The sequence below is a fragment of the Eucalyptus grandis genome, chromosome 3, assembly GCF_016545825.1.
Source record: "Eucalyptus grandis isolate ANBG69807.140 chromosome 3, ASM1654582v1, whole genome shotgun sequence".
In the NCBI taxonomy this organism is placed as follows: domain Eukaryota; kingdom Viridiplantae; phylum Streptophyta; class Magnoliopsida; order Myrtales; family Myrtaceae; genus Eucalyptus; species Eucalyptus grandis.
In genome coordinates this window covers 27,595,219-27,620,443 of record NC_052614.1, presented here as the reverse complement: position 1 = coordinate 27,620,443, position 25,225 = coordinate 27,595,219, and the positions used below count along the sequence as shown (strand labels likewise).

General features: G+C 38.1%; 2 protein-coding genes and 1 long non-coding RNA gene across 3 annotated transcripts; 1 reads left to right on the top strand and 2 right to left on the bottom strand.

Annotated features, from left to right (window-relative positions):
* Positions 1–8,706: 8,706 nt before the first annotated feature.
* LOC104419868 (MADS-box transcription factor 23) lies at positions 8,707–12,298 on the bottom strand. Its single transcript, XM_010031674.3, has 7 exons — positions 11,748–12,298; positions 11,515–11,593; positions 11,107–11,168; positions 10,672–10,771; positions 9,400–9,441; positions 9,105–9,256; positions 8,707–9,009 (listed from the first exon to the last, which is right to left on the bottom strand). The coding sequence occupies exons 1-7, from the start codon at positions 11,927–11,929 to the stop codon at positions 8,994–8,996; spliced, it is 633 nt and encodes a 210-aa protein (XP_010029976.2). The 5' UTR covers positions 11,930–12,298; the 3' UTR covers positions 8,707–8,993.
* Positions 12,299–13,533: 1,235 nt separating this feature from the next.
* Positions 13,534–17,518, top strand: LOC120291094. Its single transcript, XR_005548935.1, has 2 exons — positions 13,534–14,923; positions 17,255–17,518. It is a non-coding gene; the product is annotated as an uncharacterized LOC120291094 (long non-coding RNA).
* Positions 16,248–24,136, bottom strand: LOC104419869 (MADS-box transcription factor 23). Its single transcript, XM_010031676.2, has 9 exons — positions 23,995–24,136; positions 23,500–23,754; positions 18,330–18,408; positions 17,903–17,964; positions 17,320–17,419; positions 17,163–17,204; positions 16,994–17,077; positions 16,608–16,759; positions 16,248–16,525 (listed from the first exon to the last, which is right to left on the bottom strand). The coding sequence occupies exons 2-9, from the start codon at positions 23,679–23,681 to the stop codon at positions 16,510–16,512; spliced, it is 717 nt and encodes a 238-aa protein (XP_010029978.1). The 5' UTR covers positions 23,682–23,754; positions 23,995–24,136; the 3' UTR covers positions 16,248–16,509.
* Between the last annotated feature and the right edge of the window lie 1,089 nt (positions 24,137–25,225).

The window sequence follows — 25,225 nt, the reverse complement described above, 5'->3', positions numbered from 1 at the left end:
GAACCAGACAGAATCTTTTGATCATGGGACAATGCAGTCCACAACTAATTATTCTCCTACCCTGCCATGATTTTCAGACTAGAGTTTTTATTTCCCATGTTTCAATTACATATGATCAATTTAAATAAGGGACAGCATCTGCCACTTCTGCACAATCTTATGCGGTTGTCGTTGGCGATCACTTGCTCGGATAACTCATCATGGTGTGGAGACCTCAACTTCTAAAAGATTTTGGAATCAATGAACAGTTGTTACAATTGGTATCTTTACTGTATATCAGATCTCGAGGCCAGGAAAGAAGAGCTTTTTATATATGGATGGATACTTATTTCTGTGTATCTTTTTCAGTTTCAATAAATTGTATACATGGATACTTACTGCAATTCATTTTCTCACTAATTAAATAAAATTCACGATTGTAAATTATATAATAGTGCCAAAATACAGTCCTAGTCTTTTGATGACCAACCACAACTATTGTTCTCCCCGACCACTGTAATTTGCAATACCATCAAAACTCTTTGTAGCATAGCTTCATATGCTTAGGAATAAGGTCGTTATATATTCTTAGTGCATCAAAAATTCGTGTGATACAACCGCACAAAGTCCAAGCTATATAGATTGCATTTGACTTAGATGTACTTAATTCAATGTGATATCAGTAACATAGCTTAGTTTTTGTTTCCCCTCACTAGTCAAGAACAAAGGATCCGCAATTCATCGAACTTTGTTATTTAACCTACCTGAGAAAGCACTCTGTGAGATGCTAAACATACTAATTTAGTAGGTCTATTTTCAATGTATGTTTGGACTTTTTATAAGCAAGATGTATTTTTCATGGTTTCCCGCCAAAGTTCTCTCTATTGTTCAAATTTCAAAAGATTTTAAAAAATTTATATGTCAACCTACATGTACAATTTGAAAGCTTTCGAGTGTTTCGGATTTAAAAAGCGCCATGTAAGCGCAATATTAAAAAAATAAAATAAGAGTCATTCTATAAACATGCTATTTTTTTTATTACCAGCGTGATATATGAATTTAAGTTGCGAAAATATGTATGTATATGAGTTTCACACTTGCCATAATTTGGCTCAATATGTACGCTTTTATGTTTCTCATGCCACAATTGCCTACCCATCTATTCTAGACTATCTAGATAACACTTCCATGGCAAGATGAACTATCGGATTCTAGCAGACAAGAGGCGAAACCATACACAAAATTTAAAAACGTCCAATTTTTAGCTTTTCATTTTTTTTAAAAAAATGAAAATTTCAGGAGAGGATAGCTTGTCACTCTTATCATAAAGTGATAATGACATCAGAAGCACTTGAAACATTTAACCGTTTAATAATTTTTTGTTACCACAACTTTTCAAATTCAACTTAATGTGAGGCATCCGTTAAAAAGAATTACCGTGGGACGTGACTTTACTGTGTGACTTGGCTACTCAATACCAAATAAGTACAATGGCCAATGTGGCTTTCTTACTCAATGAAAATTATGTCACCTCCATTTAGATGTTGAGTGATGAAGAGAGAGGATGAGGTTACAAGTCAGCATTTACCGTTTGCAACGTTAGTGAAGGCCTCGCATTCAACCCGATTTGAAAAGTTGAAATACTTGATTGAATGCAATGAAAAAGAAGTTTAGGTACTCAATTGTGAAATAGATAAGAGTTCAAGTATTTGTGATGTCATTATTTCTACTGTAAATGTGCTCTTGAAACATCAATGCATATATGAAATATGGAATCTAGGGGATTAACAAAGCTCTACCTCTTCCCTCTCCATCCCATCTTTCGAATTCTTGACCTAGGGTTTAAGAGAAAGACACTCAAGCCACGAGGCCGGAGGAAGAACACTTCATGAGTGATTTAATTCTTCAAAGTAAGAACACGCTTACAAATTATGTAGCATCTCTCTAATGACGAATTTATGTTCTTAGATTAGTCTTATCAACAACCAAATAACTTGGGCCGGATTGATGTCTTTTTGTATGATAGCTACAAATGGATATCCTTAAATTTGCATTAAGACATATTAGAGATAGTTAATTACTGATTGCAGCACATCATATTTAGACACATCTCGCTTTACTAGGAATGGGTTTTACCTCTTCAGTGAACAATCTTTCACCAGAAGTGAACATTGGATGGGCTTATAGCGGGACTAGTTTCCCATCACATGTTTTATTCTCAATGGACATAAACTTATCCAAAAGAATAAATTTTGCAATACATAATATGGCCCTGGGAAAAAAAAGTATATATCAAATTGGATACAGTGATTTTAAATGTTGCGTGGCTTTTAGCCTTCTACTAGTCCCGGAAAGGGAAAGCCGAATGATTAGTTGATTTACCTGGGGAAGGTGTGAACTTGGTCCTGCAATAAGACAATTCTTGCTCTGCACCATATGTTCAAAAGCATTATTCGGTGATCTTGTACTGGTCAAATCATGGTTTTTAAAATATTTCTTCAATTAGAGATAATCAATCCATAACAATATGTTCTAGCAAAAGAGAAAATCGCTAACAAAATTTTTAATACATGAAAATTGAAAGAATATGAACTTATTTGGATCTTTCTTGCGACCATACTTCAGCTTTATAGAGACCTACTCTAAATAATCATGAAAAGCATATAAAAATTGAGACAGCCAAATTCCTGAGACGTTATAAAAATACGTCAATATTTTCAATTCTTGATTCAATGCATCTACGATTAGGATGCGTGAGCCTTTCCTTTTGGGGTTACGGGTTCACATAGAAACACTTTGCTTCCGGCGTCTCTGAACTTCCAGCATGCGTTATTTTATCTTTTTTATATGGGGTTTCGCTTCTTTTTGGCGGTTTTAGGGAACTAGGGTTTCCGAGTTATTTGTCTCACCGCTCAAAACGGACACTAAGATCAACAAAAGAATCCTAATACAGTTTGACCTCGGAATTTGCCTTCGCCTCTTCTCCACCAGATAACTTCTTGCCACCTTCATTATAGAAACACTCCACATGGAAGTACTCAATCGCTCTAGCTTGTTGTCTAAGGAAACAAAGAATCTACTCTCATAAGCTATATGTTAGGTGTCATAATAATTATTGTGTCAATATTGTGAACCGTGACAGTATATGATAGTCAATTACAGTTTTACATATACATTTGTATATAGTGGGATTGATATTTAAAATTATGAAAACTTATCGGAAGGAGAATCAATAATCGCATACCACTTCAATGGACATGATGCACACGACACTTACGCACCACTTTCCCAATCGATGGTCGTCACGCATGCATTGGGTGATTAGAGAGAGAGAGAGAGAGAGAGAGAGAGAGAGGATATCAACGAATAACTTTTGCCTTTCCTGGACATAGGCTTTTCCATGGTTGGTTTGACGCAGCGTAAGCGAAGTAGGAGAGTTGGGTGCTAGCTTGGTCTCCTGAGTGGCAAGACACTTTTGGCGTGAACGTGAAAGCAAGATTCCAAAGTGTGGTTATTGGCAGCTATAGTAAGAGAGGAGCAAGATCATCCTCACCTAGATAAAACCTGCGACTAATATTTTAGGATTGATTTCTGCTCTATCTTCTCAGATGGACCTCGTTATTATTACATAGATGATAAGTTTGTGACCCATTTTTCACAAGAGGGTTCTTCCCGTTGGTTCCTTTTTTGTCTCTACTGATTCCTCGTTCATAACATTAGTCATTAGTGCACTCACTTTGTGCCATCATTAGCCCTTTTTCTGTCATCTTACTTTGGGTGGGCGGCCCTGTTTGGCATCAAAAGAACTGACATCTTCAGATAAAGAACTAAAACACCTCTTAAGACAACTTTAGTCACACATGGAAAATTGTTTTCATGTGAAAACTGTTTCCCACCTTTCCTTTACCTACCATACCACAAAAAAGCAAGACAAAATGTGCTTCTATCTTTAAAACAATACACTCACAAATATTTTCTAACTTATATTCGTGTTAACAGTTTTTATTTTGAGAACCAAGTGTTTTCAAATAAAGAGAGTGATATATATATATAATAGTCTTTCCTCATCTTTAATAAATAAAAATTGAAAATATTATCACCAACTAAATGGATCTATATGTTTCACTCACAATTTATTCGTTAGTTAATCTATTACACATTGAATGATAGTGGGATTCATGGAAGATTTCTTTTGCATCTTTTTCTCTGTTGAGGTCCGTCTTATGGAAAATGAAAGCACTTAACAAAAAAAGGCATATACTTCGCCCCATTCTGGATGTGAAAAAACATTGTCTTTAGCTTGTCCAAACAGATAAGAATCTAGCACCGGCAGAATTTCCAGTGAAGACTTTCATTTAAAGGCAACTTATGGGGCTGAGTTCCTATGAACTCTATGTATCAATGGCCAGATGAGTTTATTCTTTTGAAGGTAAGAACAAACTAAGTTTAGAACCCACCCCGCTGTGGGTGCGTTGGCTGGGCGGACTTCCCCCATCCTGCTTGTGGGGGTTCGATTCTCCACGCATGCAATTGCGCGACTTAAGTGCGGCACCATGGGAGGTGGGTCCTTATGCTAGCGTCGCCCCGGGTTTACATCGTCAGCTGCCGACTGTACGGCGGTTCTCGAGTCATAAAAAAAAAAACAAACTAAGTTTAGAAATGTTTTAATCGATATCAACTAGGATAAGTATGTCTATTTATATCCTCCATTTCTATCGACAGTCAAAAAGTTTTGAAGAACCTTGAAGTATTCCCGCTCTTCGTTTTTCTTCGAAAACCTCACTCCGATAATAAGTAACACCTTAATATATATGAGGGACGATTCTACTCTTCCATGACAAAACACTGATGTTTTTTTTCATGCTAATAGATCTCTAAAAGAGTTGATAAGTGTAAAGAAAGCTGTTGGTAAAAGAAAATTACAGATTACTTGATTTCTTGAAAACTTGTTAACTTATCAACGTGTTTATGAAATTACGAACTCCATTTGATAGTTTACGAATAACCAACTTCTATTTGCATTTATTAGAGATAGCTGAACCTTACCAACTCTTATACAAATCTACCAGTCTTTATTTGAATAACTTACCAATATTTTTTTGAATCAGTCACCACTAGTTTTGACTTGCCAACTCTGTTTTAGTTACTTAACAACATTTATTTGCTTTTTTACAATTAATCAATTTTTAATATGATTACCAACCTTTATTTGACTTCTGTACTTTTTAATTTGCTATCTTTGAGTTATTGACTTTTATTTCTGACAGAAAACACTGTCTTTTTATCTTTTAGCAACTTTTATTTAGCTTTCGCGGAATGCTTTAAATTACTAGCTTTTATATATGAAATTACCAACTTCTATCAGAGAAAATCACCATTTCTTCATAGAAAAGTCTATAAAACAAGAAAACAAAATAACGTCGGTAACTAACTCATATTAGAGTTGGTGACCTAAATTCAGTCGATAACTTAATTAAACAAAAATTGATGGATTATACTAAGAGCTGGTTAATTTAAGCAATAATTTAGAAAGCTAAAGAAAGTTTGGTAACTAAAGAGAAATAAACATGGTAAGTCACTCAAACAAGAGTTGATAATTCATATATATAATTTTACCTTAATTGGTGAAAAAGTTGGTAAGTCACTCTAATTAACATTAGTAGTTTTTAAAAAGTGTTTGTAAGGCTTTGCTAAGAAATGCAAGTAACAGGTTGTAAATGTAAATAAAAATTAAAAGTTGGCAAATTACAATGAAAAAATAATCTTTGGTATGTTTTTTAGTGATACTAGATGGTAATTTAACTAGGAAAATTTGGTGAATTCACTAATTTAGGTTGGTAATTTCTATGTAGATTTAATAAATGTAAAAGGTTGCTTACTAAAATAAACAAAAGTTGGTAATTCAACAGAAAAGTTCTTAATTAGGGAGAAAGACAATAAAATGCCAGTAACTAACTCTTATTAGATTTAATAACTCAAACTAGTTGATAATTTAACGAATTTTGATAAGCCACTCAAATTTAAGTTGGTAATTTCATATAAGAGTTAGTACATTCGAAGCATTAGTAAGTTTTGGAGATAAAAGTTGGAAGTTCACACAAAAAATGATAATGTGCAAACTATATATATAAAATTTGTAATTACATAAAATCATTGATAAGTTACCAACACATAACTTGAAAAGAAAATTCATGGGTCTTTCTTTTTCTACCGATGGTTTTTATACGCTTATCAATATTTATTGAAATTAACAAGCACAGAAAAAAAAATCCATATTTTTTGGCAAATAACATTAGATTTCTCCATGAAAAAATTGGGTGAAGGCTCTTTCAAAACCTCTCTATTCTATTATGTAATGGGAATTTTGCCAAAACTTCAACTTGACTAAATGAAACTCGTCAAAGTAAAAGGTTGGGCAGGGGTAGCGGTCAATACGGATTGATCTGAAGGACTTACTTACTCGTCAGATCACGTGATACCCACCGCGATTGGGCATAACAAAACAATGCTGTCACTTCATCAGAAAATTACTTGATCAATGCAGAGCAATTCTTATTTCGTTTTCCCTTTCTGGGTCCGTACCCTTGTATTGTAATCCCGCCTTTTCATCTCACTGAACTTTCGATTCACTCGACAACAAGTGCTGAGGAAATTATATTTTTGCTGCCGAAGGAGTAGTTGATGAAACCAAATTGTAAAAACATATTCAAGTCAAATTTGGGCAGGCACTTTTGAGTCGGGAACCAAAACGGGCATAAACAGTTCTCCGGTCAGCCTGCACTCCTGATACTGTCGGGAGTATAATATACCGTGTTCACACTCAGAATTCGATTTTAATATCTCATGGCTGATTCGTGTTCACACTTGGGAATTCACTTTGTCTTTATCTTTGGAAGATCTTCCATATGATTCAGATCTGTCAAGTAAATGCTCATCTTGTTCTGCATCGGATGAACCCTAACTTTACAAGAAACTCACCAGATTTCTACTGGGAGACATTTCTGTGTTATCATATGTTTCCACTAAGTTGATGTTGAGATGATATGATATATAAAAACACGTCATCTTAGATATAATCGAATGTCTCACCTTTTTCTGGGTTTGAAGATAAATTTATCATGTTAAAGTGATACATCTGTTGTTATCCATTATTGCCTATTTCCTCAGGGTAATCAAGTTGTGTATTTAAACCGTCGAATGATTTTCAATTTTAGGGATGCCAATTTATCCTTTTAGCTCTCTGATTTGTTAGTTCCATTAAAGACGTAGAAAGGACGTTCATTACTTCTTTGCCGTAGACGGGCATAGACATGTGCAAGTATTTATAGCTACCCGCTCTTTCGGTTCCTTAGAAAACTCCAATCAAATTAATATGTAGACAGACATCTCTTCTTAAAATGTGGCGACTCACAATAAGTTTTATCGTGCACGTCTCTCACAGAGCAATGACATACCCACGTGATGTTGGTGAGCACAAATCACTAGGCCATTGGAACTTTTGCTATAACAACAAATAAGCCCGGAGAGTACAATCGCAAGAATGAAATTCAAAAGAGGCGGCACAAGCGGTTGAGCATGTAGTTTTTAACCTTACATTCGAGGTTACCAAATAGCCATGTAGAGGCAAATTACAGTACTTGTATGCGCCGAACTTCTATTAAAAATGGCTAAGGGCTGTTAGCGCCTAATCTGGAGATGTAAATCATCTAAGGCACATTAGCATTGCCTACTCCTCTTGTTCTGATCAGGTGTTACACCAAACTTGTCCGGATGGATGGGACGATTCAAGTAGGATCCAATGTAGATTGACTTTCTATTTACTCATAAGATTTGAGTGATTCGAGAGAGGGGGCGGGGACCACTATGGCTCCTCTCTTCTCCAAAATCACTATAACCCTTACAGTGTATAAACGGCTATCTCTCTCCGAGATAATCCTTAGATCATTGCACCATTTGTGCGGTTCGAAACTTACCCAACAAAAAGTTGTGCTATCATGGGACCATTATAGTAACGGCTGCCATTCACCAAGACCTCAGTTGTTGACTCTTCTATCATTAGGTCACTCTTGACCTCGTGATACTAGGCAAGTGTCAGCTCCCAACTTGACTTACAATTTTCCGTAGACTTATGTTATTGGTAAGCAATCGCTTGACCTTGGTCATTGCAACCTCGTTTGTGAGGGGCGCCCCTTTTCTCGAAGTTATGAGGCTATTTTGTTAGGTTACTTATAGAGAGTCGTCTCCCATCTCTAGGTAGTATCTACCTACCCTCCTGTGTCAATTTTAGGTACAGGTGCCCTATTGTTGAAGGTTGTTCAAGCTTTTCCTAGAAGTATGGCTTTGGCTACTTCAATGCCATAGCACTTGATACTTGAGCACAGGCTTGAGATGTTTTCTCTAACCCTTCTTACTCTAAAAAAAGCAAGGGCACCTTCCATCCTGGAATAGATAATCACCATTTGCGTAACCTAGACTACTCTGTCCTTCGAGCCCAAGGTAGCATGGAAATATTCACTTGTTGACAATCGAATACACAATTTGGCCTAAAGAGATTCCGTCACAAATTTCTTATCTTCACCGCCTCAATCTACCTAGTCCCTTCGCCTAAATCCGATGTCCATCATAAAGAGCGGGTGGGATCACACCTTGCTAAAAAACCTTGGCGATGACAATAAATTAATCTGAGTTATAATGGAGTGACATCTTAAGCTTACTGTATAAGCATCTACATTGGATCGTTAATCATGCCGAATTCCATGTATTTAAGAACTACTATAATTTGACACGATACCCTTCACACCAAGCTTTGCATCAAGATCTATTTGATTATTAATCAGCGTATTGCACTAGATACACTTACGCACTGTTGATAAGAATGAGTAAAGTTAGTATCGAAAAGTTACTCAGGAGCTTCTACAAGCAGCGCGCAACGTCAATGCAGAGGAATATCGACAATGTGGTCTAGAATGTGCACAGTACTTCCTCGACATGCATTTATCGAGCCGGTTTATTCCTTAACGCAGCCCCAACCTGCCGAGACACATGACGTGTAAATAGCCATTTTCACTAGAATTTGGTTTGAGCTGCGTGTGAGAAGTTATAATGGATTGTTATACAGATCGTACCTTAGCTCCATCGAAGTGTGTGCTGCTTCATTTACTTCAGAGCGTGAAGGACTTGAATGCAAATGATGCTGCAAGTGTAAGTCACGTCGTTCGGCTAAAGTGTGCGGAACTTCCCTATACGTAACTTCTCCGGAATCATTTGCATTCGATGCCTATGATGGGAATCATAAACTGATATTGTCGTCTTATGTTGGAGACATAAACAGGATGCTAGGGAAGAGTTACTACATAACGAGAGAGAGAGAGAGACAGACAGACAGACAGACAGAGAGACAGAGAGACAGACAGACAGTACCTTTTTATTGAGATCTCCTATTTCTTCATTCAAAACCTGATGCTGTGGTGGGGGCAAAATTCAGAGATGTTAGGGCAGCGTTACCACATAATAAAAGAAAGTTTTTACATATAGTAAGACAAGAGTATATAACGCAAAATTCAAACTAAAACATTAGCATCATAAATCAACGACATCTTACTAACAAAATTAAAAGCTTTTAAATTATAAGCAAACAATGCTAAGAAATTGTTCTTTGGCACTGAGCAAGTCTTAACTCAATGGAAAGACCATATTCATGTTAAAACAGAAATTCGACGTGACCGAGCTAGTCAATACAGAAAAAAATATGGACAATGCAAAGTGAACTTTTTTTTACAACGGGCAAAAAGGTGGAACAAAAATTTATAAAGTGTTTGGCAAGTATTTTTTGGACTCTATTTAAAAATGCTAACATTGTGAAAGCCCAAGGCAAGTTCCAACTTACTTTGGGTTTTCAGTATTTTGGGAATACAAGTCTTCACGTTCACTGTTCATATTCACGTTCATTGTTCATCTTCCCTAATTTGCACAGAGTAGCTGAGGTTGATGACCACTACCTAGGGTCTCGCGACCTCAAGCATTGCCTCTGGGTTGCGCGATCAAGGGTGTCACCTAAGGTCGCCTACCTCTGGCGATGAGGCTTGGGTCGCTAGGGCACCCTACCTTAGACGAGACTATTCAGCAGCCAAATTTAGCCGACAATCGAGCTCCACCGGATTTAATTTTGAAGCTTTTTTTTTTTAAATAATAATTTTAGCAAAAGCCCTTTACAAATGTAGGTTTAACCTAACCACATTTAAGCCAAAGTTATTTCCTAATGCACTTTAAAGTTACAATTTACTAAACACTATAGCATTTTAGAAAACTTTTTTTATCCCAAAGGTATTTGCATTTTCTCATAGTCATTTCTCCAAAACCGAACCAAACGGGGCCTTAATCTAATGTGGAAGAGGAAGAATTCGAAAACATTTGGTGTACGAAAAATATCTGGCAAGTAGAAGGAACAATCCAAGTCGGTGAGGAAAGGAATACGAGGTTTAACTACTTCTTTATATGTTATTGTTGGCGGACAGCATATATCGCCATCCGGCATAAATGAACTTCTTGGACATTAATTAGGAATAAGTAGTGAGTGAACAAATGTTTCTTTCGTGCAAAAAATCGAATGAATGACCAAGGCAAGATCACAATAATCGATTCTTGTAATGAACACACAAGCTCATGATGAAATTTCAACATATGGATACATACCTTCCTCATTCGGACAGCCTTCAAGCTCATCTCCAATTGCTTCTCCAGAATCTGCAAGTTTTCAACGCTTAGGGAGGACAGGCCTTCGCCCATCAGATGCCTGCACATTTATATAACAAGGATAAATCACTGTGCCGACATACTTCTCACGTCTTGTAAATTTGATTTTGGGACCCTATAGCAATATCTTTGCAGTTATATTATTAACCAAAGTCGCAAAAAGCGCTGGAAATTCAGGCAATCCATCTAAGAGCCAAAACGGCAGTTTACTTATATGTGTTGCTGCTAAATAACTTATCGATTTTCTGGTTAGGTATTACTTGTGTGGTGTTAAAATGTGAGGAATGTTCACAAATTATCAGACCTAGTTTCAAACCACAACCGAGTCCATTTCATCTAATGAAGACTGAGTTCTAGGTTGAAATTCGGAATCACCTGCGGTTATCCTGCATGTCGAGGAGTTTCTGCTTTAAATCTGCGACCTCCCTTTGCCGAAGCTAGCATAATGATCAGAAACTATCAAGTTAAGCCTCCATATTGAAGCATCAAATCAAGCAATCATCCTTCTTATAAAATCTGTGTAACTGTACATTCACAACATATGTGAATATATATGATTCTAGGGATTATTGGTTCATTGAGTTTGATAACCAGTTCGATCTGGTTCCTCGCAACACGTGTTTCTTGGGCAAGGGAGAGAGCATGAGGACGTTTTCCATTGCTAGATCGCACAGAATTCACAGGTTCACTTAAATAACTTTTCAAAGAGAACCTTAAGAGAACAAGGACTAGCCATGGCTCTGGTAGACAAAGAAGGAATGTAATCATGATACACATATTTACCCGGAGTTCTTTGACGGGATTCTTCTCTCCATGATGATCTTCTTTAGATTTAGTGTAGCGGTCGATCGTGGACCTCATGCTGATTCGGTTGGATTTAATTTGAAAGACATATATTAGCAGATATGAAATGATTTGCAATACTCACAACAGAATAGGGCTCCACAAATAATTGAAGAACTGTTAAAAGAAATGACGCTGTGTGATTAAGGAGAGAGAGAAAGAGAGAGAAAGACCTAGAGCTGGCAAATTCATGGAGCTTGCCGGTGCAAGAGAAGATGACGACACCAACCTCGGCATCGCAAAGAATGGAGAGCTCCTTGGCCTTCTTGAGCAGCCCATTTCTTCTCTTTGAGAAGGTCACTTGCCTGCTCGCCGAGCTGTCTATCTTTTGGATCACAATCTTTCCTCTCCCCATATTGATCTGCACGCTGATCTCTAGCTTGTCTCCACTAAAAGTTCTCTCTCTTGTTCAGGTGATCATATATCAACGCAATAGAACACCAGAGGGAGCTTAGCAGTCAGCAGATACGCAGATCTACTCCAATATCTCTCAGAGATCTCAGACAAATCGCCTCGGACGAAAGAGAAAGAATCACCTGCAGCTTGCTGATAAGCAACCAAGAAAGCAAGGTATCAAAGGGCTTCGCTCCAAATGCTTTTTGATCTGATAAACTAATTGACCATTAGAGATCAGAGAAAGGAAAACTCAGATTCCAGACAACAAAGAAAAGCAAGTCTCTTGTACAGCTTTTTGATTTATGTGTCCCTCGAATAATGGTGCACATGACTTGGTAAAACCTCGTACGAAGGAATCAATAATATTATAGAGCAGCAAGTCGCAACCATTTTGGATTTATTCTGACTGTCTTGATGTCCCGCTATCATGGCTTGACAAATCAAATCTAATTGAATCGTGGAAAAAGCCAATCACGAATTTTTATAAAAAAATATTATGGTATGAAAATGACTCGGTAGGCACAGATCACGACAAGAAACAATTATAAAGTTCATCTCTGACATCCAATAATATCATAGATTCATTGTGCAAACAACAAACTAAATTTATAGATAGAGTTATAATCGAGAGAAATGCATCGAAAGATTACAAAGATTATTACTCCATTTCCATGAAAAGATTGATCCACTCGAGTCCTTGTTGGCTTCAGAAAGCAAAAAATAACAAAGCATGTTGCATCTATGTAATTGGGCATCTAAATCAAATTAATAGCCACTTACAAAGTGGCCTTATAAGACTATAGTCTAGGAAAGAGACTCCTCTAATAAAAATATGTAAATGCATATTGTATCACCACTTGCTTGTGAGCACCAAATTACAATTGACTTGACAATACCGGTAACATCATTAGGGTTTGACTTGTTCATATCGATATCGCAAATCACTCATTCATCATTGATATTTTTTCCGATCTACATACTTACAGAAACTCCAGCAATCATTCAAGGAGGACATCATGATCGCTATAATTTTCCACGAAATTCAAGTCACGCCTCAACAGGGTCCATGTAAGCACTGGAAATCAAGTGTGAACGCATCATAAATTATTTTGTTAATCATACAATAATCGATGAAAAACAATGTGTTTGACAACAGATTTCCATCGCACCGCTGTACTAATGTGAATGCGAATTATTTAACGGGAGGTTAACCCCCGTTTTCCCTTATATCCATTCATTTACTTATCGGGTCGCTATTTTTGCACATGCTTAATTAGCCTCGATTAGGGACATGATCGACTTGATCTTCGTGGACTTAATTTTCCCATACATCGATTAGGCCCCACCGGCGGCGGCAGGGATTGGGCCAGACCCAACGGCCCGGCCCAGAGCGAGTGGGCCCATTAACGCACGACGCTAGCCTAACACCCCCCCGGGGAAATGGATCGCGACCCGATTGGTGGGCCGCACCGAGCTCACGTGGTCCCTGGGGCAGGCAATCGGAGCCCGTCCTAGGAATCTCTGTTCAAAACATAGTAAACTACGAACGAAGTGTCCGTCTGATACTTCCTTCTCTCTCCTCTCTCCTGGAAGCTCGCGTTCTCCACACGACCCCCTATCGAAGCGTACGGCTCCCTCCGCTTTCCGAGGGGAAGCGGAGCAGGCGGCGTGGGTTTCGGCGCCCGGAGAGATCCGCCGGAGTGGGGCGCAGCCCCGCTCGTCGACGGTGAGAGCTTGCATGGACCCGGGGCCGTCTCCGTTTCCCGCGATCGCTCGTCGAGGTTTCGGGTTCGTCCGGGATTTGTTCCGTCATCGTCTTCTTCTCTGCTCCTTTCGGTGAGGTGGGTTACGGAGGAAACGGGTCGCGGATGAGCGTGTAGGAGATCGGAGATCGGTCGCCGTTTCGCGGCGTGATGATTGATGAGCTGATGGGAATGGTCCGAGCTTTGGAGTCGGAAAATGGCGGCCGGGGTGCAACAGAAGGTGTTTCGTTGGAGCGGGGCGGGTGACGTAGCTTCTCAATGGACAGAAAAGCTCTGGACTTTTCGCCCTACTGGCACTGAGGTAGCTTCTCCATTTCCGCCGCCATCTCTCGTTTTTGGCTCCGCCGTCTGACCAAGGTCAGTTGCGTGCTGGGGATTCTTGCGTCGGACAAGTATGCTGGTCACAGTACGGAGCAGTTGAAGGGAGGAGTGGTTCTAATTTCTTGTTCGTGATTTTCTTCAATCTGCCCCTTTGATTCGCAACGCCCGTTCTAATTCGAGCGAGTTTATCTGGTTATAGATAGGTTTGAGGCACCGAATGAGTCGATGAGTTGAGCTCTAGTTTTTAGTCTTCTTGGTAGCTGAACTCATCCTTTTCTCCGTTCGACATTGTACTTTCTGAGGTTGCTTCTGCTGATCGCCTCTCTCGTCGGCACTATTCCTCTGTCTCTTCTTGCATTGGATCAGTTTTGAGCTTGCTCGAGAATTGATGGCCTTGCTTGAGAGCTTCGAGGACTGTCAAAAACGAGTCTTGATTCTGAACGGCCGTATCATATCCTCAGAACACGGACCGCAGGTTGCAATTCTCAAGTTATAATATTTATCCAGGAATAATAATATATGCTTGTTTCAGTAATCTAATCCTGTTTCGTAGTTTAATCCTGTTCTTTCTGGGGTCACTTTGCTTTAGATAATGAATGACCATTACTCCAAGTTTGTTCTGCATTTGCGTCCATTGTGATGTTTTATCCTTTGTTGTGGAGTAGCTAACATGATGTATCAGTCACCCCAATTAGATCAAAATGCCAACCTCATTCGGTGTGAGAGTGCTTGGTCATTGATGTTGTTACAGTCAGGTTGAACTGCTGGGAAGCTGTCTTGGTGGAGATGGAGTATGGAGGAACTACATTAGTGGGCCAAGCTGATGCCTGTGTGATAGAGCAGAGCCTTTTTGTCAGCTCTGTTGAAATGTAAGTGTGATAGATATGTCAGTTCCTGTTGGGTGTATTGAAACTTCATTCATTCAACGGTAGTTACAATACTAGACTAAAGTAAGAACAAGACCAGTTAATCCCTGAAATTTAGTGAAGGATGAAAAGATTACTGTCTTCTTCCATTCTTGACTGTAATATTCAAATTCTTAATGTTGCCAATTAGCAGCGCACCCTTGGAACTTTCATCACTTCAACATCAATTCCATTCTTGGTTCCTGTTAGATCCTATATTGTGTCTTTTTGCCAGGTCTGATAATATCTAAAACCAACAGATGTGTTTTTCTGTTTCCTAGCATAGTTCTGGCAAATTCTAGGCTAGACATTGCTCTACGTGTACTTACTATGTGGTCGCACATTGCCATTGTGTAATTTCCATGGGAGCTGTTTTTGCTTTAATTGCAGGATTTCACTATTGGGTGGGTAAAATCTCTGGTCAGCCATACCCTGAAACTTTTGGCCAATTCCAATTTTGGATCACTTTTTTCAGTGGTGACAATCCTCTAGATGTAGCATTTATGTATCTCCTCATTCTTAATGCTGGATTGGGGGATGCATCAACATGAGTGATGACATATGAAATTTCTTTAAATCCTCTATATTTGCTTTCACTGATAAACATGTTTCTTGCAATTATTATTAATCTCAAAGTGTCTGATGATGTGCTGATGGGTGCCTTATGCACCCTCACTTGGAGTCTGCTGTTTGTTCCTAGAGACAATGTACATGCTTTAGTAATGATTTAGAAATAGTTGAACTCTTTATGCACTTGTTATTTTTTTTTACCATTGTTTCCTTTAGTATCTTTAATAGAATATTCTAACTGTAAATTGATTTGCAATTTATTGTGGCACTGTGGTTTACATTCCTTCTCTGAAAAGATCTCCTGAATTCGTAATGAATTTTCACTGCAGTTTCCTTTTATTGGCTTGTTTTACGTATTTTGTCTAAAGTTGTGAACCAACTTTATGTGAATGGATGCACCTTCTTTGGTGACAGAGGAAGTTTCTTCTCCTTATAGAAAAAGGGCAGCCCAGCGGATGAAGTTTCCACTACACACAATGTCTGGGGAATGGTCGAACCACTTTGGGTCTAATGTGCGTAGCCTTACCTTGCAATTTTTGCAAAAGGCCGTTTTTGCGACTCAAACCCATGACCTCCAGGTCACACAGTGACAACTTTAATGTTTGCGCCAAGGCTTTGCGTCATTTCTCCTAAATCAGTTTGTTCTTCTGTATACAAATGTATCAAAAAATAGCTAGAACAGGCAGCATAATCTACCAGTAACATCCATTCATAGATCTCAACAAGCCTGAGATGAGTAGGAAATTTAATGAAAATGTTGCCTCCTTTATTTTGCAAATATAATCATACATAGCAGTGATTTCATTCAGAGCAATCTGAAATCATGGGACATCATAGAATCACACCATGCCTCAAGGTACATCCACCAGAACATCTTTCAGAGTCAAATATGATATCTCACTCATGGAAGCTTGACAGTTTCTTCTCTGCTAACTGAGGGTGATGAATGTCTATCTATCACCCTTAGCCACAAACTGCTGCTATTGCAGTTGCAATCTGAATTCAAAAGTAAATAGTAAGAGATATGGAATGCTATGGTTATGAGGATTAATGTTGCACTTTTCGAAGTCTAGGTTACCCCAATTTTGTCACTTTTGCTGATTTCCCACTATTTTCAGGCCTTGGTTGGCTTAACTGGAGATTCATCGGTGAATGTAAGTCATGCGCATCACTTGTATTGTATGATATGTAGCAACTGCTTGCTTGAGTCACATCACTTGTCCCATAAACCTGAGACCAAAACATCCTTTCTATTTAGCCAAAATATAGTTGGAATAATGGGCCACAGCTCAGGGATCAAGATATGCAAGCAGATGACTTGAGATCGCATAGTTTTTGGATGAAATTAGGTGTTCATAAGATATTTTTTTTTATGGATAAGACTGTTGGAGTGAATTATGTTAGAATTTCCCTTCATGGTATTATTTTATTAGATAGAAAAGCTCTATGTTCTCTCATTAGTACCTTGTATTGTAGTTCTGTGTTTTCACGGCCAGTAAGATTCACCTTCTTATGCATATCTCTATTTTCCTGATGCATGAGATCTCCCTGAAAGGAATTGAATTAGTGCTACTTGATGTGAAATCGGTGGAAAAGAGTTTGTGGGTAGGAGATTTCAAACTTTCATAAAAACCTTTCTGTTAAGCTCTCTTATTTCGTCGATCAGAATTTGATCCTGCATGGGAAAACAATACAATTATGTAAGTATGTATGCATGTGGTGCAGAATTCAATGGACTTAGAGCCAATGAGGGGTCGAGCAGGGATGCACAAAAAGGAAATTGGTCGCACCTTTTTCACACGAATACCCTTCAAGCTCATTTCCAATTGGTTTTCCAAATTCTGTAGTTCTTTTACGCTGAGACCAGATAGTTCTTGTCCCATTAATTGCCTGCATGTATGGAATGAAGAAAAGAATTCACATTGTTGACTCTTGCGTGATGTATTCTTATAGTCGGATTGAATGAAGTACCCTTGAACTTATCCAGTACCATAAGTCTTAGTCTTTGAGACCTTGAATTGAGCATCATCTACTTAGCAATCTGTTATATCTCACTGCACATTTTGCATATTGTGATATTGGTGCAAGCAACAACGTATGTGTGTCATATCCTCATTCATTTCAGTAAGAGATGAATTCTCAGGAACGGGCCATTATCCATCTATAGTTTGCACTCTTCCATTTTAATTGTCAACCTGTGTCGAGTCTTCTTAGTACAGTTAAAAGTTGTTCACATAAGTGTTTATGCCAGCCTCCTGTTTTTCTAGCAAGACCACTACATAAAACAATTTCGGGGCTGCTCTTAATTCTGTTTTCTTAGGCATAAGAAACGTGCCACTTCAAAAGTTTTCCCAGGCATACGAGATGTTATACCTGTGACATTCATGCAGATGCTGCAGTTGTTGCCTCAGGCGTGCTGCCTCCATTTGCCAGAACTAGTGAATAGAAAATCGAGATCATTCTCCTTAGTGTGATACAAATGATAACTGGAGCATCCAGATTAGTCATGTAAAAATTTGTCCCTATCATATGGACTGAACATTTAAATCAGAGATCCCTTACTAATGCATTGAGGACAGATGACTTTGAATGTAACTAGCACGATGATGTAGAGTAACTAATATATATATATATATATATATATATATATATTTTTAAAAATATATATTTTTTAAAAAGGCATCGCATGACTGGGACGTGATGATGAGTTGCTAGAAGATCGAGACCTATCAGCTAGATGGAGAAATATTTCTTCTGATATTTTCACCTAGAAAGCTAACCAGAATAACTTGAGTGTTACCTTGACTTCTGAATCTGGATTGAGAAGTTGATATTGTTCCTCTTTTAGCTTTTTGTAACGTTCAACTAGAGTAGTCATGCTGTCGAGATCAAAAGAACAGTGAATCAACATAGGACTCCCTTAAAATTATGATATGCCGTTATATTATTGCTACGGCTGCATGCAAACCATAAGAATGCAACATTATAGAGCTGAAGTCTTTCTGGAGTGTTATGTGGCCTACCAAAAACTTCTGCCTAGAGTTGGTTATATATTGGAATTCCTAGTTTCTTGTCAAAATCCGTACTTTTCAGTTGTTCATCTACTTAATCCATGTTTTTGCCCACAGCTATTTAGTAATGATATCTTCTGCAGCTTTATCTTTTCCTTAGGCTAGGTTCATGGGAGACTTTGAAAGCTGAATGCAATGTCAAAGAAACCGTTGGATCAAGCAGCAGAACATTTTCGATTGCCTGAGTGTCCTAATGAAGAACAAACATGGCCAAGCTTTTGAATTCATATTCAATTCATAAAAAATTTTGCTTAACATGTTACAATAATCACTAATTACCGATTAACTCAGTTTGGTCAGGCTAGCAGAATGCAAATATGTCGGTCGCTCAAGTCACGGTACCCACATGACACCCCATTTATGTAATATATTTACTATTTATGGATCGGTTGGATTCTGTTATGGAGCAATCACCTAAAAAAGATCAGTGATTTTTCAAAAATCAACTTCCACAATAGAGGAATGCGGTGAACAATAACAGTTGAGGAACGTCCTGATGGAACAACTTAAGTTGCAAGAAATATCCACGAGCACTCCAAGATCAACCGTATAACTATTTCATCTTTCACATGCTTTTTTAGTTCAAATTCATCGAACCCTTCATTATAGCATCACTTCAGCGTTTTGAAAGCAGCAAACAACATGCTCTAAAGCACCACCAAGGAGGGACTTAGTTGGGGTCTGTCTTTGAACTGATTATCAGAGCTATGATGCATATGAAACATACTCTATCTAACAATCTCTCAAGAGAAAGACGGTGTGTGTGCCAAGCATGCATAATAAAGCAAGGCTCATCTCCTAACACAAGAGGTTATTGAATCTGCAAGCTTTTTCCAGATTTATTGACCATTCTATTCCATTTAGGAATCAAATGCTTTATGTTGTTTAATGCAAACTAGGGTTAGGTTATTAAGACGTTAAAGGTATATGTCCCTCTCATGGATCTGTTATCCATCTCGCGGAATCATTCGTAGCTCTAGGGTTCAATTCCTTACGATGAGTGGACAACATCACTTGATAAGACACAAATTTATAGAGTTGAAATATGATGCAGCCAAACGCGACTATCTTGGAACCGGCACATTTTTTGCATGTTTTGACTCACACGTTCCTAATGTTTAAAAAAATAATAATCATATTAAAATACGTTTTGTAATTAAATGAAATGACACAAACAATCGACATAATGGCAAAAACATGACACGAGTTGGTGGTATAGTGTTCTACGTTCTTACAACTTAAAGAAATTGTCCAACCAATTGTTAACCTACTGTATAGGTCTCAAGCAACTTAAACTTTTCTTCTCCTTTTTTCAAGTTAGTCATAAGCCTTTGCACGAAATTTTAATGTAGTTATACTAGTAAATTTTCGCTGAAAATTACTGATGTCAAAAAAAAAAAAAAAAACAGCCAGCAATGATTGGAATGTCAATTTAGCTATTTTCAGTGAAAATTGATCAAAATTGCTATTTTGGAATTTCGTACAAAGGTTGATGAGTGAATTGTCAAAAGAATCTTAACTCTAAATTGACATCCATATAATAGTTTTAGAGTTGATTAGGTAATTTTCTTCATAAAACTTTAGTGAAAAATCCTAAGATATTTCTATCAATTCTTATAGTTAGCAAGTAATGTTAAAAATCCAAAGTTAAACCAGTTATTTCACTTCCGTACATTCAAAAAGCATAAAACTAGTTCAATATGGATTCATTATTCTTATATTATGCAAAAGAGAACAAAAAAAACTGGATAAATGTGAGTCCTACACACCCAAAAACCCCTCTCCAATACCAGCACCTCGTTGGATGCTTGATGCTATAAGTTACTCTATATAAGGTATTTAATGAAAGTTATGCATCTTTGGGAGGTTTGACAAACTGTAAAGAGAGTAGAAGTTGGCCTAGCATGAAGAAATTCATTGAGGATATAAGACAGATGAAAACGAAGAAGCAGTCAAATATGACCCAAAGCCGAGAGAAGAGTGGAAGGTCTTGGCATTTCAAAGCAATAGGCCTATCTTCTTCCAAAAGTCATTTGAATGAAATCTTAAAGATGAAGAAAATTTTATATGAGTGGATCAATTAAATAGCAAAAGGATAGTGAACAAGGCCATCAAAAAGATGAATGGATAAGCAGTCAAATTTATGACCCTGTGTGAATAGAAGAGCAAAAGGTTTTGGCATTTGAAAGAGATAGGGATATTCCCATTGAAAAGTTTTATGAATAAATCAAGAGAGGTGAAGATGGGAAAATTTGCACAATCAGCACCAAACCTATTAAACGGAAACCAATCGATTTTTATACATTTGATTGAATTAATGTAATCCTAAACCTATGAGAGACAATACAATCAAATCCTCTTGGTTAAATCTCACTTGATTCATATGATATAGTAGTCCAGTTATCGCAGGGCTTCCAACATGTAACGGCAACAACCTGACGTGAACTGATTTTTAACATAATCACTCTGTCTTTCTTAGATTAATAGCGTCATTTCTTGGAGCCCTCCGACTGGAGGAACCATTAAACCCAATGTTAATGTAGCCATTCGCTATGGTTCTTCTGGCCAAATTGTGTAGGTAGGTGTTGCAATTATAACTCGAGATGCTAATGCGGAACTAGAAGATGCCTGGGGCAAAGTGTTTCTCTGGGCTCGATCATTCAAGCTGAGGGCAAGACTGGAATAGGGTTTCTTGAGGGAATTAGGTTTGAGTATGAGGGATTGATAAGGCAATTTAGAGGCTGATTTCAGGCTATTATGCAAGACCAACAAATGACGCGGTTTATCTAAGCAAAAATGGCATCATTTGGTTGAAATGCAAACCACGTCATCCTAACGCCACTAAATGTGGGACGGTTGGTGATGACTAGACTACCACAATCAGATTAATCAAGCAAAATTTAGCTAAGAGGACTTGATTGCACTTTCTCTCAAAGATTTAGCACTACATTAGTTCAATTAAAAAATTTAAGACGTAATTGGTTTCTATACAAGAAGTTCAGGACTGACTGTGCAATTTTTCCTAGAAAATATTGTAAGGGATGTTAGGAATTCCGTTATCAATAAGGAGATTGGATCTTCATGTTACAAAATGAAGTTATGACCTTAAGGAGTCATGAAGCATATGTTCAAGCAAGAAGCACGAATGAATTTTATTTTCTATGGAGAAAGATCAATATGGTAAAAAGGGGGAGGATATTTTCGGGAAGCTAAGAGGATCTACGTGAGGATTTCCACAGTTTTTCTTAGATATGGATTGAGCATATGTGTCACCCTAGATGTCATCAAAGGGTTTTTGAGAAGAGATATATATGTTGTAGTGTGCATGCAAATAACTATCATCTTGTATGACAGAAGCCCTCATGCAGTGACCTGATTTCCTGACAGCAGTAAGGAGATATCGAGGTTGTGCTTTAATAAGCTAGATAGGTAACTATTGCTTCTATCAAAATCATTTCTTTGGAATTCGAACGTTTTTTTCCCTTATATGAAGGTCATGTGTTGATGTGTACGGTAGATAATTCTTGCTTCTATGAAGTTTGTTCTCTGAATTTTTGTCATTTCTTGGCAATATGGAATAATTTATGTTTCATGTTTCAATAAATAGTCATCTTTGAAGCATAATTTAAATTCTAAGTACCTTGCCTTCTTAAACATTACATATCAATCGATGAGTATTTAATGCAGGTGATTACATGTCAACATCCAAAAAGTAGTCCAACATATAATCTGGAATTAGAGAACGCTCTCACAAGCAAAGTGCATCAAGTACTACCTTAGGAAACAATTTAAAAGTAAATGATAATAATAGGAACATATATGGTGATCATTTCTGAAAGGATAACAATTGACGTCAAATAGAAAAAGTTAAATATTGTCTTTGTATACTGTCTTGCATGTACCAAAGATTTATGCTAATAACAGAGTAAAAGTTTGAGAGTGAGTTAAGAACCCCAAAATAAGGAGTCATGAATAGAAGTTATACCTAAAAGTTTCATTCTCTATTTGGAAATTATATCATAGGAAGAACAATAATATGATTTTAAATGATTATTTTCTCTTTTGTAATGTGATATATTGCTCAATTGGACCAATTTATATATGCTTCCGAACCAAATCTCTGCCTTTAATTGAAGGCATGCCATCATTCATACCCAAAGTAAGGAAGTCAATCAAGAAATGAACCTTTTATACATATTCAAAATCAGTCTTTTGTATATTTATTCCAAGAAGAAAGATCAAAGCATCATGGTCTCCTCTTACCTCCATAGAGCAGTAAAACAATCAGCGAACCGAGGGATTTATCGTGGGTGGCGTTACTAAAGAAAACTTTATCTTACCAAAAGTGCTTACCATGTACACAATTGATGCAATCTAAGGCAAATCATACAAAGGGAAATGACGCAGATTACTTTGGCTTTAGCCATGAATGACTAGGGAAATCGAAGGAAGACAGTCATTTTAGACCAATTTGTCCCTTCATTTCTTCTCGTGAAAAATAAATAGATAGATAAATATACATGAAAGCAGATGGTCATTGGCAGCATTTTTGTTGGCCAAGCCTTCTAAAAAAAAATTCTCGAGCAAAGAAGCCATACAACAAAAGATAGGAAGATGTACATATGCAAAAATAGAATGAATGTTATCAGGCATATGCGGGTGAAAGCAGGAAACTCAAAAACAACTGAATTTGCACGATGCAATTACATCGCTGCTGTCGCTAATCCGAAAGTTCCAACTATTAACACCAATTTATCAGCTGAACTATACTGGGGGAGTAGAAAGGCAGCTAAAGAAAAGCAAAGAAAACAAAGATCCGAGGGCCAAAACAAGAAAATAAAGTATGTATAACAATGGTAGAGAGAGAGAGAGAGAGAGAGAGAAGTGATGATATCTAACCTAGTGCTTGCATATTCATAGAGCTTGCCAGTGCTGGAGAAAATAATGAGCCCCACCTCGGCATCACACAGAATCGAGAGTTCTCTCGCTTTCTTGAGCAACCCGCTTCTCCGCTTCGAGAACGTCACTTGACGACTTGTCGTGTTGTCAATCCTCCTTATCACAATCTTCCCTCTCCCCATCTTTGAATACCAACACCCACCTCTCTAATCTACGCAACAATAGCTCTAGGGCTTCCCTTATCTCTCCAATTATCTGTCAAATCGATGAGTAGAGTAAAAAGAAAAAGGAAACAAGCTTCTCCGTCAACTCTACGCTCAAGAGATCAAGAAAGCATACGGGGCGAGAAACCACCACTACAAGTGTGAACCGAACAAGGAAAGTATATTCAAGATCGAAAGATGCAGTTGATTGTCGAGAAACGAGCGCCGCGACAAAGCAGGAAAAGGCAAGAGAATTCGAAGCAACAGCAAGAACAAGCTAAAGAAAGCTTACTCGTTTGCAGGTGAATGCTGGACAGTATGTGCGACGGCAGACTAAGCACCTTCAGGCAAATAGTTACGGGGGATTTATAAGTAAATAAAGCGTGTAGAGCTGTCGCACCTTCAGGAAATAGTTACGGGGATTTATAAGTAAATAAAGCTTGTAGAGAGAGAGAGAGAGAGAGAGAGGAGGGAGAGAGGGAGAAAGGGAGAGGGAGTTATCAATTCTGGGTCAAGAAAAACCGCTAATTTGCAAGAAACATGGAGCGGCTATCTCCCGCTCGTAAAACCGCCTAGTGGGTTTTAGTGTCGAGACCCACCCGCGCAAGTGCCCGATTGATTGGTTACTCGCTCTGACGAGGCAGCACCAACCTAGCCTCCCGAGACAGGATCAGGGCGTTGTCCGAGCTTGCAAAAAGAGATCCCCTGTCAACAAATGTCGGCAGCCGGGGGCGAGTATCGAAGTTCGGTACTCGAGCGAGTGGGGAGAAAGGAGGACGAAATAGGAAGTCTTCGGTTGATGTTTCTATGGGGACCGACATCTTTTTTAGGCAGAGCTAATAGATCGCTGACACGTCATGCCCGAGGAACGAATCGCTTCCCCGACATACCTCCACCTTTCTTTTTTGCGTTGGTACCTTGCCCTACCTTCTTCTCTTCTCATGACAAATGTCACCGAGATTTGGCGAGCGCATTTCACCAATCACCTCAGAGAATATCGACCAAAACATGTTATTTATAAACTACAGAACGAGGTGCTTATCCGTGATTTCTTCTCATGTGATTTGACTTTCGAAAGCGTTAAGGGAACTCTCTGTCGAAGAGAAACAAGCATAGTAATTGCATCCGTGGTCCGTCTCCTCTTCCTACTTCCATAGAAGGGTTGTCATCCCTCTTTTCATATTAGCTAGGTGGAATCCGACCTAGGGTAAGAACAAGATAGGTATAGTTTTTGCTACGAGGATTTGGTGGCTCAAACCTGTCGCCATACTAATCACCAAGCTTGTCATGAAAAGGCTTTGTCTTGATTTTGAGTTCTCGTAAAGGCAACACTTTTTATGGTCGTGTTAATCTAGCATAGCAATAACGTAGATACAAGGTGATAGGTAGATCATATTAACTAAAACGGAATCAATCGGACACTTTGACAGGCTCGGGTAGCCAATTTTATTTTTAGGGAAAAAAAAATATGTGGCAATAGTATGCCGGCAGTTATTAAGAACGATAGGCTAACAATGTGACTA